The 15,532-nt window shown below is 38.9% G+C and overlaps 1 protein-coding gene and 1 pseudogene across 1 annotated transcript in view; one reads left to right on the forward strand and one right to left on the reverse strand.

The window, feature by feature from the left end:
- LOC127510179 (interferon-induced very large GTPase 1-like) overlaps positions 1–9,049 on the reverse strand; it is a 32,893-nt gene extending 23,844 nt beyond the window's left edge. The window contains exon 1 of the mRNA XM_051889744.1: positions 9,043–9,049. Coding sequence (XP_051745704.1) covers positions 9,043–9,049 — 7 coding nt within the window. The remainder of the gene's footprint in view (positions 1–9,042) is intronic.
- Positions 9,050–9,648: 599 nt separating this feature from the next.
- LOC127510180 (uncharacterized) lies at positions 9,649–13,870 on the forward strand (annotated as a pseudogene).
- The last annotated feature ends 1,662 nt before the right edge of the window (positions 13,871–15,532 follow it).

Consider the following 15,532-nt stretch of genomic DNA (forward strand, 5'->3'; position numbering starts at 1 on the left):
GTGAATTAGCTGCTTTAACCTGCTGTTTATGATTTTATCATCAATCCACACTGTGTTCATACTGTAAAGCCAGAGGAGTACTGAGTGTAGTTTCTCCACTCCTGTCACCTGATGGAGGTTTTTGTTCCTTGCCACTGTCGCCTTTGGTTTGCTCAGTCAGGGGAAAATAATAGTTGGCAAATAATAGTTGGTAAAACCTATTAGGGATGGGCATTTTTGGCAATTTTTCATTTCGATCATTGATAGGTTTGAAAAACGGTTAATCAAGTACTCGGGGGGTGGGGCATGGCCGTCATGGAGATAATGAAAATATCTGAAGACTGTAAGAAAAATGAATTTTAAAAATAAAAAAATCTGACATTAAAACCTGTCTATGAAAACATGAAAACGTGATTAGAACAGTGTTTGATTATGATGCAGCAATGTTTTAATAAGGAAGCATCTAAAAGGTCGAGTAGCCTACTCGGTCACTGTTGCACATCCCTAAAACCTATCAATTAAGCTTTAAATTGAAACAATTGATATAACATTGAATAACTTCATTTTCTGACATTGTTTGTGCTGTAAAGCTTTCAAAGCATTGTAAAGCTGCTTTGAAGCAAACTGTACATAAGTAGTAAGTAAACTTGACTATCTGCTGTATGTGTCACTTTAACCTACATGTGATTATCTTGTGCCACTGAACCAGTAGAACAGGTTTTATGCCTCCAGGTGTTTTGGCTGTGTTCATACAACCTTCAGTGTTGATTTATATTTAATTAGTGAGGTTTTTCCTGAGTAAAAATGGTCTTCGGTGGTAGCTGTCAGACATGGTCATCCACACAAACAGTAAAAAGTACCCTACCCATGTGATCTGTGAGCCCTACTGACAATAAATTACCTGCCACTCACTGTAATCCTTTCTTGCCCTCTTTGCAAACAAATCTGTGATTTCATAGCTTTGTAAGAGAAGATGCTTCTTTGCCAGACCTTATAATTATTTTGGTATATACATATTAATAATAATTAATAATCAATATTAAAAAGTAGCATTAAAACGTAGCATTACATTTTATTTTAACTAATAGTCTAATTTTCTACCATATACAATTGAATGCACCTAGCTAACAACAACTTGCTTTGTTCTCGTTTCACCTCAATCCAGCCTAAACTAACTGATTTTATAAGTAATTTACTATATATTGTCATATAAATAACCTGAAAATACTGTGGATTATTAAAGCTTAATCTTGCTAACCACTCTTGCTAAAGGTAAGCACACTTACATTATCATTTCAGAAGTGTTCTGTGTAAATGATTAGTTATTCAAACCGATTCAGACAGTGACATCTCGCGGGTTCAGTGTTGGACAGATCAGTTGTTTTAACCATTCATTAAAATTAATCGGTTCAAACGAGTCATTAGGTCGCGAGTCGGACATTAACGGACGTGGACGCGTTGTGTGCGAATCCCGGCTGTTAGGACATCGCAAAAGATTTGTCAACACAGAAAACACTTCATCACTGGATAGGATTTTTTTTTTTTTTTTCGTTTATTGAAACTGTGGTTTATGTCAGCTGCATGTCAGAGAAGATAAGGTGACGTTTTTTTGAGCACTATTCACACCCAGCGATAATTCAGGGAAAACAATTCCCCGAATGCGCCACTTGAAACATGGATTCGGTCTTCCGAACTTTTAACATCGTGCCAGTTGATTTAGATTAATATGTGCGAGGGAGGAGAGCAAGACGGTGCTTAGTTTGAAGATAGAAAATGTGTGTGCGCACAGTGGAGGAGATCTGCTCGTTCTCTCCGTCAGTTAACATGTGGCCTATCACAAGCGCAGCAGTCATCTGCACTCAAATCACAATAACTGATCAAATAAGGCTTTGGCGGCCGCCAAAACTTTTTCAATGCAGAAAAAAGCCTGTGTAGCTTGAAATGACATTATACAGGCTACTGTATAATACACAGTTAAAAACAACATAATGCAAGATAAATAATAATTTAATGTTTAACTGAATACATTTGTTTTGAATTATACCGCCTTACACCCAATGACAATCTTTACGATGAAATGAGCTAATTGCAACATTTTTAAATTATTTTGATTTTATGGTTTTTGTAGGCTATAGTGTATATCCTATGTTACCAAATGTTTATAGTTTACAACACTGAACAAATACAGACACACAGATTTGTTTTTTGTTTTTTGTTTTTTTAGATAAAAATATCAAGATCAAAATGAAAGCAACCAATATAGACAGTACGTAATTAAAGTAAATAATTAAACTAAACACTTGTTATATCTTAAACGGATATATATTTACATTTTTTACAAAATAAAACATTCAATAAAAAAAAAATTATACAGAAAGAAAGGTGATACCTGTGTGTTGAGGTGTCGATGAATCTCTTCATGAACAAGGAAGAAGTTTCTCAGTGCACAGGAGGGGTGGAGTCTGTGAACTTTAGTTGTCTTTTGTTCTCTCCACTGGAATGTGAAAGTTTCTATGAATCGAGAATGAACAAAACAAGAAATCTACAGAGGATGGTTCTTCACAGGGGGGAAAAAACATTTAAATAACTCAAGAAAGACCAGATAAGATAAAAATCAAATAAATATTGAAAAAGTGCAAGTGAATAGGTCAATTTCAGAACTTCTAAGTGTGCACAACAAAATCACCAGTGTTAAATGAGCATCACTTGGTGTTCATATGGAACCACCAGCAGGGTGTTAAGTAACACCAAAACAGTGTTAGAGAACAGACTAATTAACCCTTTAAGACCTGAAGGCTTTTTTAGAGTTTTTTTTTTTTTTTTTTTTTTTTCTGAGCGACATACACAAAAGTAAAGACTCATAACTCCAAAACTGTAGCAAGGAGAGTCAAAAGGTAGGTATTATTTGATAGAACACTTTTTTAAATTTTTAGAAAATATAAATTACATTATATTTGGACATTGTCATGCTGAGAAAAGACAAAAAATATATATAATGTTTTTATAATTTTTCATTTTTTTTTTTTTTTTATTTGACATGGAATAACTCAGGAAGGCAATAAGATCGGAGAAAATATATTTTTTGGTGATGCTCTACCGCATGTGAGCTGCATCTGGTTCAAATTTTGTGGAGATAGCATAAAGTATAGTTGAATAAATTGTTATGCATTTTTTCGCAGCCAGATAAACTCCGGTTTAGAGGCACTTCTCAGCATTCGAAAGGAGTTTTTCAAAATGGTTAGATGCATTAAAAAGCTGAGTTTCTAAGCTTTAAGATGATACCTATTGTGTGTTATTCCACATTGGAAAACGGACATGGGTGGGTCCGGGACATTGGATACACACTACATCCCGGAAAGATGAGAGACATGTTTTTAGCCAAGTATGTTAAATCATTCCGTGAGTAACCTTGCGACCAACACAATATATTATGTTGATTTCATTATTATGTTGGTTAATTTTAATCGTGAGAATCTGCTTTAAATAATGATGTGCCATTTTCTATGATCTGTGCATTTTTCATGAAGTTCTGAGGACGTGAAATCTACATATTTGTATTCAGTTAGCGGCTGTGCTGTTTTTGTTGTAAACGCATATTACTCAGACTCATTAGAGGGTGAAAACAATGCAACAGAACCATGTTGGAGGCTTGATCTGAACGTGTAAAGTCTCTGGTTTTGTATGCAAAAAGAATTTCAGTTTTTTATTGGCTCTTAAAGAGAGACGCAAATGGGAGCGTCGACGCTCCATCCAGTCTTAAAGGGTTAAGTGATTAAGTGAGTGATGATTGTTCGATTATTGAAGACACCTGCTATTAACAAGCAGAATCAATGATTTACAGAGAAACACAAGGACTACAGCTGACTTGCAGCCACAGCCTGAGATGAAATCAACTGAAGATGAAAGAAGACATTAAAGGGATAGTTCACCCAAAAATGAAAATTACCCCATGATTTACTCACCCTCAAGCCATCCTAGGTGTATATGACATTCTTCTTTCAGACAAATATTATATCGGAGTTACATTAAATAATGTCCAGGCTAATCCATGCTTTATAATGGGAGTGGATGGTGCCCCAAATTCTAAAGACAGAAAAAATGCAGGCATCCATTATAAAAGAAGTCCACACTGCTCCGGGGGGTTAATAAAGGCCTTCTGAAGCAAAGCAATATCCATATTTAGAAAAATATCCATATTTAAAACTTTATGAACTGTAATCTCTAGCTTCCGCTAACTGTCATATGCGCGTTCACAAGAGAGTGGCGTCCCAGCTTATGACGTAGGACACATGCGCAGTGTGAGCTCCGGTGACGTACACGGAAGCGCAGAGAAGAGAGCAAAACAAAACACCGGTCATAAATTAAAAGTACAAAACTAGGATTTGTTAAGAAAAATGTCGTAGAATTTTAATATAAGCCAAGAGAAGACTTTGTTTTTTGCCCAGCCATATTTGTTTGAACCGGAGTATACCAACCAGGAACTCCGGGAGATGGAGGAGGCTGCAGCAGCAAAACAAACTGAAATACTGTTGGCCGAGGCATGTTTATATTGTCAGAGTAAATGCCAATCACTAGTGAAAACCATGTTAGCCAAACCCCATAAGTCACATCACCAAAAACAGCAGGCGAAGAGGGAGACAACACACCCAGATAGCGAGCAGTAAACAAACCGCGCAACTGATAGAGAGAGCGGTTACTCACCCATCTGATGAGCCGAAAGTGGTGGAAGACGCAACAGGGTGGAGAGCTCGCAGCAGCCCGATGGCAAATTTGCAGGCAGTAAAAATTGCAGTCAACAATCAAGTCCAAAGCACCAACAGTTATAATTGGAGTAATCCGAAAAGCACAGTAATCCGATGGTGATATAGAAATACAAACAAAGCAGTAACCTGATCAGTGCAGCAAAACATACAAACAAACAATCCAGGTTTGAAGCGGCAGCCAGTCACGCACAACGCTCTGCAACTCCCTTTGATATCGGCACACGTAATCTCAAAACTTTAGCTCTGTTGAAGCAACCCAGATATTCACAAGAAATCAGCATTTTAACATTAATAAAATGTAGAGTATAGCTCAAATAATTTGCTTCTTTACGTGGATTTCCTTTGCTGTACACAACTTGGTTCTCGTGAGACTAGAATATTCTCACCGGAGCTCACGCTGCGCATGCATCTTACGTCACAAGCTGGAACACCACTCTCTCATGAATCTGCGTATGACAGCTAGCGGAAGTTAGAGATTACAGTTTATAAAGTTTTAAATATGGATATTTTTCTTACACAAATGCATCGCTTCACTTCAGAAGGCCTTTATTAACTCCTCGGAGCAGTGTGGACTTCTTTTATAATGGATGGCTGCATTTTTTCTGTCTTTAGAATTTGGGGCACCATCCACTCCCAGTATAAAGCATGGATTACCCTGGACATTATTTAATATAAATCTGATTATATTCATCTGAAAGAAGAATGTCATATACACCTAGGATGGCTTAAGGGTGAGTAAATCATGGGGTAATTTTCATTTTTGGGTGAACTTACCCTTTAAGGCCTGATTTCACAGACAGGGCTTAGCTTAAGCCAGCACTAGGCCTTAGTTAAATTAAAATATTTAAGCAGCTTTTATAAAAATGCCTTAGAAAAGACATTATTGGTGTGCATGTTGAGACAAAACAATGGCACCAACATATTTTAAGATAGTTCAGTGCAAGTTATTTTCAGTTGAGAGGGCTCAAACATTCATTTTAGTCTGGGACTAGCCTTAAGCCTTGTCTGTAAAACCGGGGGTATATCTCTCAAGATCTCAGCAGAGGATTAACTCCACCAGAGCATTACCAGCTTCACTTATTGCTAACAATTAAGAATAATTGAGAATTAACAGAGTTTTAGATGTTGATGTTTTATTGAAAATAATAGTTTAGTTTGAATTCACCATTATAGTGATTAGTGTTTGTTTTAGTTGGGCTCTTAACTCTTGATTTTTTTAACATTAATTTTTCTCTAATCATCAAATTATAGTCTCATTCACTGATCTCATTTACCATTAAGATTCATATGCTCAAGAGCCAAAATAAAGCAAATCTTTGTGGCATAACAGCTTAACTTATTACATTTAATAATGCTTTGACAACACAACTACTTAAATCTGTCACAATCTGTGACAGATCGACTGATCTGTGTTTTATCTTTCTTAAACAATGCACAAATGTTTTTTTAAAAAAAACCATTGCAATTGCAGAAAGCGAAATAAGTGAACAAGAGTCAAGAGCCCAACTAAAGCAAATACTGATCTCCATAATGGTGACTTCAATAAACAACATTTCCACTTTATTTTTTAAAATTATGATGCATGTGTGTTGTGTTCAGACTCGCCCGTCAAAGAATATTATTTTGTAAATAAAGTGGTAAATTGTGCTTTTTTTGTGCAAATAAAGCGCCTGTGTCACTTCATAAATAAAAAAATTAGGTTAAACCACTGGAGTCACATGGAGTATTTTAATGATGTCTTTTTCACCTTTCTGGACCTTGAAAGTTGTAGCTGGATCTATATGGAGGGACAGAAAGCTCTCAGATTTCATTAAAAATGGTCTTACGGATGTGGAACTACAAACCCAATTCCAAAAAAGTTGGGACACTGTACAAATTGTGAATAAAAAAGGAATGCAATGATGTGGAAGTTTCAAATTTCAATATTTTATTCAGAATACAACATAGATGACATATCAAATGTTAAAACTGAGAAAATGTATCAGGGAAAAATAAGTTGATTTTAAATTTCATGGCATCAACACATCTCAAAAAAGTTGGGACAAGGCCATGTTTACCACTGTGTGGCATCCCCTCTTCTTTTTATAACAGTCTGCAAACGTCTGGGGACTGAGGAGACAAGTTGCTCAAGTTTAGGAATAGGAATGTTGTCCCATTCTTGTCTAATACAGGCTTCTAGTTGCTCAATTGTCTTAGGTCTTCTTTGTCGCATCTTCTTCTTTATGATGCGGCAAATGTTTTCTATGGGTGAAAGATCTGGACTGCAGGCTGGCCATTTCAGTACCCGGATCCTTCTTCTATGCAGCCATGATGTTGTAATTGATGCAGTATGTGGTCTGGCATTGTCATGTTGGAAAATGCAAGGTCTTCCCTGAAAGAGACGACGTCTGGATGGGAGCATATGTTGTTCTAGAACTTGGATATACCTTTCAGCATTGATGGTGCCTTTCCAGATGTGTAAGCTGCCCATGCCACACGCACTCATGCAACCCCATACCATCAGAGATGCAGGCTTCTGAACTGAGCGCTGATAACAATTTGGGTTGTCCTTGTCCTCTTTAGTCCGGATGACATGGCATCCCAGTTTTCCAAAAAGAACTTAAAATTTTGATTCGTCTGATCACAGAACAGTTTTTCACTTTGCCACAGTCCATTTTAAATGAGCCTTGGCCCAGAGAAAACACCTGCGCTTCTGGATCATGTTTAGATATGGCTTCTTTTTTGACCTATAGAGTTTTAGCCGGCAACGGCGAATGGCACGGTGGATTGTGTTCACCGACAATGTTTTCTGGAAGTATTCCTGAGCCCATGTTGTGATTTCCATTACAGTAGCATTCCTGTATGTGATGCAGTGCCGTCTCGGGCATCCAGTATGGTTTTCCGGCCTTGACCCTTACGCACAGAGATTGTTCCAGATTCTCTGAATCTTTGGATAATATTATGCACTGTAGATGATGATAACTTCAAACTCTTTGCAATTTTTCTCTGAGAAACTCCTTTCTGATATTGCTCCACTATTTTTCGCCGTAGCATTGGGGGAATTGGTGATCCTCTGCCCATCTTGACTTCTGAGAGACACTGCCACTCTGAGAGGCTCTTTTTATACCCAATCATGTTGCCAGTTGACCTAATAAGTTGCAAATTGGTCCTCCAGCTGTTCCTTATATGGACATTTAACTTTTCTGGACTCTTATTGCTACCTGTCCTAACTTTTTTGGAATGTGTAGCTCTCATGAAATTCAAAATGAGCCAATATTTGGCATGACATTTCAAAATGTCTCACTTTCAACATTTGATATGTTATCTATATTCTATTGTGAATAAAATATAAGTTTATGAGATTTGTAAATTATTGCATTCCTTTTTTATTCACAATTTGTACAGTGTCCCAACTTTTTTGGAATCGGGTTTGTACTTCACTACAGTGACCTCATTCTGCACTTTGGCCCTCTTATTCGTTTGTGGACCCTCAGATTTGAGAGTAAACATTCATATTTTAAGGAATGTGCCAGAAAACTCCACAACTTTGTTCATTTATGCAAAACCCTGGCAGAAAGGCATCAGTCGCTTCAAGCCTACCTTTGCAGTGGCTCAGTGTTTCCTCCCACAGTTCAAGTCGTTGGTGAAGTCAATGAATATGATGAGCAACTTTATTGTGGTCGTTTTCAAGAGGCTGTAAGGTCAGCTGGCTTTTCAAAAGAAATCATGTCTGAAGTGTCAGCAGTGGTGTACAAAGGGACAAAGTACAGAAAAGGGTTTGTTGTTGCATTGAACACCAAAGATCAGGACTTCATTTTTGCAAAGATATCAATGATTTTTATCAGCCATACACAAGTGCACTTTGTGGTTGACATGCTTCAGTCAGTGCTTTTGAGCGATCTTGGACTTCATTGCTTAGGAATTTCAGAAGAAAAATTTCTGTGTGTTCATGCTGATAGTTTGTGCGATTACTACCCTCTTCCGATATATCAAGCTTCAGGACTAAATGTTGTATCCCTGCATCATGCAATATACCTTTTCTAAATCACTACAGATATGGATACTGAAAGCTTACAATGTGAAATTAAAAAGACACTGCCTGAACTTGAGGATGAGATGCTGAGGACACTTGTTGCACACCTGATAGATATTATTGGTGTCAGTAAAAGAGAAGACCTTATATTTGTTGGAACCGATGACATTACTCCTTTTCTGACTCCAATACAGAGCCGAAAACTCATCCAAGCTTTTAAAAATGGTGAGTGCAATCTTATTCACAGCAGAATGTCTTTAAATAGATAGTTAACCCCTGACTACTCACCTTCCATGCCTACCTCCATCATCCTCTTCCAGAGAGTTGTTTCTTCGGACCAGTTGTCAAAATGCTTGTCTTTAATCCTGCAAGCAGAAATCCATGTCAGTTAAGTGTGACTGTCATTTGAACTGCTTATTCTCATAACTCACCTGTCTGAAGATCTTCCAGATCACCACCAACCTTTTAATAACAACTGCAACAACAAGACCAAACAACTGCAACAACAAGAAATCACAATGAAACCTGAAAATCCAGATACTTTGGCTGAAGCAGTCCAAATTCCCAAACAGTAAATTCTTCCTCCTTCCAGAAAACTGATTCAATAATTTGTGTGGCTCATTGCATTTCAGCATGCCAACTGGACTCACCGCCATTGCAATCCTTTTACTTTTTAATATCAGCTTCTCTAGCAGCAGCACCCAGCGAACTTATCCAGGTTGATTCATTCCATCTTACCCAATCTGAGCGACAACAACATATTCACAACAATTTGTACTCTACAGCTGGCGTCATCCTGGGAAGCCCCTGGCTGCAGAACCATTAGCCCGTCATTTCCTGGTCCACCGGAGAAGTGACCAAATGGAGTGAGTTCTGTTCCGATCATCTCGGGGAATGCTACTGGTAGACAAGTATGACCCAGGACGTCCAACAGTTAGTCTGTGCCATCTCTAAAACACAGAGACACCTACTGGAAGGCAAGCTCCATCCTCTACTCATTCCTCACCGTCCATGGTCTCATCTGGGAATAGGTGTTGTTACCAACCTACATTCATCTGACAAAAACACCTGCATCCTAGTCGTCCGGATCTCCAAAGCCTGCAAACTCATCCCATTCAAAGGTCTATCCACTGCCATGGAAACAGCCAAGGCTTTTTCCAAAAAATCTTCCTCAACTTCAGGTTACCAGAAGATATCTTGTCAGATAGAGGCTCACAATTCACCTCTCATGTCTGGAAACCCTTCTTTCATCTTCTTGAAGTATCTGTGAGCTTGATATGCAAGATTCAAGAAATTGGACATTTCCTGCAGTCATACTGCCACCATCATCAACATAGCTGGAACCCCTTCCTAATGTGTATGCACAAAACTCTCTTCAGAAAACCACAGGACTCACCCTTTCCAATTCATAATCAGCTACCAACTGCCCCTGTTTTTGTGGTTAGGTGAGCCATCCAAGGTTCCAGCTGTTAACCACTGGTTTCAGAAGAGCAAGCGGGTGTGGGACTTAGCTCGTGTCCATCTGCAAGGGGCAGTCCAGAGGCACAAGAGTGAGGCCGATGTCAGAAGAGCTGCTACACCCACCTACCATCCAGGATAGAAGGTCCGGCTCTCCACCAGGGACATCCGTCTCCAACTGCCCTATTGTAATAAAGAGCTGTTATGTTTACCTCCGTGTCCTGCATGTCCTCTCCTGTTTCATGACACTCACCCTCCTGTTGTTCCAAACCCATAAGAAATTTGTTCATCTTTGGAACACAAATGGAGATATTTTTTAATGGAGATGTTTTTTGTCCCTCCATTGAATGTCTGTTCACCTAAGACTCTGACGCTTCAAAATGTTAAAAGAATAGAAAAAATAAATAAATCCATATGAACCAAGTGGATTAATTCAAGTCTTGAGAAGAGACACAATGTCTTTATAGGATGAACAGATTTAATTTTGGTGCGTCTCAGAACACTCGATTGTTACTATAGGAACCAGAGCTTCTAACAGCAGCTGCAGTGATGCAATGACTTTACAAATCAACGATTGGCCCTTTTCTTTAGAAGGTGAGACTTATTCTGCCATATTGCGCATTGCAATTTCTCCCATTCATAGTAATATGAGTGCACTGTCTTTCTGTACATAAAGTCTTTGGTTCTAATCACCCACATCTGCCTTCAATCCCCTTATGAGTGAATCATCCATGCATAAAAGCACACTACACATCAGTCTTCGTCTGGCTTCCGCCTTGGACACAGACTACTTACCCATCAAGTTGTGGATATCCATAAGCTCTCTCATTGAACTATAATGATCTCCTTAACTGAATTCCAGTGACCTCCTTCATTAAACTCCTGCGATCTCCTTCATTAAACTACATCGATCTCCTTCACTGAACTCCTGCGGCCTTCTTCGCTGAACTTCTGCAGTCTCTTTCGTCGAAATTCTGTGGTTTCCTTCGTCTCTCTCATGGTAAAAAAGCCCTATGTACTTACCTGGATATTACCTGTGTGCTTCAACATATCTTCAGTGTGGAATGCTCCCATTCATCTGCAACAGAGAAAACCAGCCTCATCATCTCAAAAACACTCAAAGTATCAGTAATCTCTCAATATTTAATAATCTCTCAATATTTACTGTATAATCTACTCACATAGAATTTTCATTTTGGGGCAAACTAATCATTTAATTAAAGCCTATTTGAATTGACTTAATTTTAAGGGGTATGATTACCCCAAGCATTGCGTACTTTCTCAAATATAACTGCAACAGGGCTCGACATTAACTTGCTTGCTAACAGACACCTTGCTTGGTACACGCATCATTTTTCTTATTTATGACCCTGTACGCAAACAGGGACACACGTTGTATATTATTGGGAAACCAGCCACAGCAATTATCAACCTCTCCTCCATTTTGCTTGGGAACTAATGTTTGGTCAGAACCCAAGTTTACACGACTGCGTTCTCTGGAATCATCTCAAGCGGAGAACTTCTACATTCCGATTGGTTGCCGCTGAACCGTGTCATAGCTCATTACCATAAAGTTGACCTGATTTCAACTCTCCTCAACACCCACACCGTCCAAGAAGCGCTGCACCACTGCTCGTGGAGCTTGCCGCTGGCTCGCATGGAAAATGAATGACTTCCTGCCACCTTGACGCTCTCACCCACGGCGGTGTGAATGGACAGTAAGGACTGCCCAGTGACAGCATGAAAGACACTCTGACCAGCTGATGGAACTGCACTACAAAAAATGCTTTTCTTACTTAGATTATTTGTCTTGTTTCCAGTCCAAGTATCTAAAACTTCTTGAATCAAGAAGCATTTTCTGGACAAGTAAAAATTAATGTCTTGTTTTCAGAAAAAATAAGTTAAAATTGCTTAAAACAAGCAAAATAATCTGCCAATGCGGTAAGCAAAATAATCTTATTTAAAACCGAAAACAAGATTATTCTGATTATTCTGGCAGATTATTTTGCTTGTTTTTTAGCAAAAACTCACTTAATTTTAATTTATTTTTTTCTGATAACAAAATTATTATTTTTTTTACTTGTCTAGAAAATGCTTCTTGATTTAAGAATTTGTAGATATTTGGACTTAAAAAAAAAATCTAAGCAAGAAAATACATTTTTGCAGTGTCAGTAGAAAAAAAATCGAGGCAGTGGAAAAAAATCCTTAGTGTTGAGCCCTGCTGCAATTTATTAATGTGTGAATATTGTATCTGTGCATGTGGAATTTATGTGGAACTCTAAAACTTTTTGTTGAAGCAAATGGGCAAGTGGCCTCAACTTCTTCAGAGGGTCAGGAACCTAGTGTTTCACTCCCTGTACTTATCCTGCCAGAAGGATTTTCACCCAGTCCCACACAAATTTCCCCACTCCCTTCTGAAAGACAAACTTCTTCAAACCAAAACAAGTCCTGGATCAGCAGCTTCCAAGTACCATGGGACAAAATGCCAGCACGACTGTTACAGGCCATGGAAAAAGGTTGCTTGGCTCACCCAGAGGACCAGAAGGGTACTGATTAGAGTTGTTGTTGAAGCAATGCAAGCACACTGCAAAAACCCCAGTAAAGCTGCCTGTACAGAAGTGGCCAGAGTAATTGTATGTAAGTACCCTGGGACCTGTTCTGATAAGACTGGAGAAGGTGAGCAGCTAGGGTACGGTTATTATTCACTGTTCAGACAGCTTAAAACCAGAGTTGAGCATGTAAATAGAGACAATGTCAGTAATCGAATCCGACAGCCTAGGAAAAGGTCTAGTGATGACAGTAGCAGCAATGATGCTGCTATCAGAAGAAGCAGAACAGATGTGGATTGTTATGGGTGTACAAAATGGCAACCAGCTAATCTTCCACAAGGAGAAACAGCAGAGTCATTGGAAGACAAGAGAAAGATCTTGGTAACTATCTTCAAGTCAGAAGGACCTACAGCTGTTGAGAAAATGGATGTAGAAAAGAATATGGAATTGACCTATATTTATCAGAGGCACATGATAAATACTTGGCCCCCTCCCAGTCTGTGTGAAGTTGAGGAGCAGTGGCCATTTCTCTTCACGAAAGAGGAAATGACTGCAGAGGTTTCTGCAGTCATTTCCATATGCTCACTGACATTGATATTGACACACGCCTCCATGAAGCTTTCCTCACCAAGGGCAGGAGGATTGTGAACCTTTTCCTGAATCAGAGACTAAAATGGAACCAGGACATCCAGGCTGTGCTACAAGAGATGGAACATGATGAAAGCATGAGTAACACACTGGATGGTCAGCATTGAGGGCAAGGTCCTGTTTGAAGCTAACCAGCTGCATGACTTCGCCAGTGCTTTTGCCATCTTTTTCAGCTCCTTTTATGCGTTCAATCTGGAGTATCAGGAGTCAGCATCCACTACGCTGGAGATGGTACAGAGGTGAGTAATTCACCAGATAAACCTTAAAGGATTAGTTCACCCAAAATGAAAATTATATAATGTATTCACATGTTTAATATTCCTGCTGCAGTTTGTGTTCGAAATTGTTAATCAAACTACAAAAGACAAGAAAATCACTCATGCTCTTCACTGAAAAACATTTTTGTAACTTTCATAAGGATTAGTCTTTTGAGATCTTTGACACTGACTGAGATCTTGTGAATCGGAATCAAATCTGGACACCTGTATCGATACCCAGCCCTAGTCTGTCTGAATACTTGAGTGTAAGGAAGGTGTGCAATAAAACTGTTTAATGCACAGGCAGTTCCAATGCAGTTTAATCGCCATTCTATATTAATGTGCTGTTTTCATTGAAACACACATAGGTCACTCCCACACAGAGCTGTGCACACACAGAAACATTCAGGAGCATAGAAACTTATTAACGCTGTCCTGTGACTTTTAGTAGTCAAGTCAAGTCACTTTTATTAATGTAGCGCTTTTTACAATGCAGATTGTGTCAAAGCAGCTTTACAGTAATAAATGGTATATAATTTTGGCTGCACAGCAGCTCTTAAAGAAAATGCTGTCAATGTAGGCAGATGCAAAGCACTGTTGAATATCAAATGTCAAATGTCAAGTGTCCCCAACTAAGCAAGCCAAAGGCGACAGCGGCAAGGAACCCAAACTCCAACAGGTGACATCAGGTAGCAAACAGGTGGCAAATAGGTGTTAAAATGGAGAAAAAAACCTTGGGAGAAACCAGGCTTAGTCGGGGGCCAGTTCTCCTCTGGCAAACAGTGCTTTGTTACGATTCAGGTAGCTATCATAAGCCCGATAGGATCACAACATTCAAAGTATTTATTCCAGTTCAATCCAGTTCAATCCATCGTATTCATCACGCCGGTATGAACGGTTTGTTGAGGAACTGTGCCACTGGCTGTCGTGTCGATGAGGCCTTCACAATGGATGATCTAGTTGACTCAATCTCTGCTGACACTTCAGGGGTGCATTGTGGTCGTGTCAAGGCGTAGGATCCGGTTGGCTAAGGTAAACCTCGGGATAAACAGAAAGACTAATATTAGCGTAGATGCCATTCTTCTTCTGATGTAATGAGTACATCTGGTGTTATAGGAAGTGTTCCCGGTTCCGGCTGACCTAATAATCCCTTAACGGATTTGAAAAAATAAATTGATAATGTGTTATGTGTATGCCAGGTTAAAGAGATGCGTTTTTAGTCTAGATTTAAACTGACAGAGTGTGTCTGCTTCCCGAACAGTGCTAGGAAGATTGTTCCAAAGTTTAGGTGCCAAATAGGAAAAGGATCTACCACCTGCAGTTGATTTTGATATTCTAGGTATTATCAGCTGGCCTGAATTCTGAGATCGCAATAGACGTGAAGGACTATAATGCATTAAGAGCTCGCTCAGGTACTGGGGAGCTAAACCATTTAGTGCTTTGTAAGTAATTAGCAAGATTTTAAAATCTATACGATGTTTAACAGGAAGCCAATGCAGTGTTGACAGAACTGGGCTAATATGGTCATACTTCCTAGTTCTAGTAAGAACTCTAGCTGCTGCATTTTGTACGAGCTGTAGTTTGTTTAACAGGTGAGCAGAACAACCACCCAGTAGAGCATTACAGTAATCTAGCTTTGAGGTCATGAACGCATGAACTAACTGTTCTGCATTTGTCATTTAGAGCATATGTCGTAGTTTAGATATATTTTTAAGATGGAAGAATCCGGTTTTACAGATGCTAGAAACATGGCCTTCAAATGAAAGATTGGTATCAAAGAGCACACCCAGGTTCCTAACTGACAACGAAGACTTAACAGAGCAGCCATCAAGTGTTAGACAGTATTCTAGGTTATTATGTGAAGAA

The sequence above is a fragment of the Ctenopharyngodon idella genome, chromosome 3, assembly GCF_019924925.1.
Source record: "Ctenopharyngodon idella isolate HZGC_01 chromosome 3, HZGC01, whole genome shotgun sequence".
NCBI lineage: Eukaryota > Metazoa > Chordata > Actinopteri > Cypriniformes > Xenocyprididae > Ctenopharyngodon > Ctenopharyngodon idella.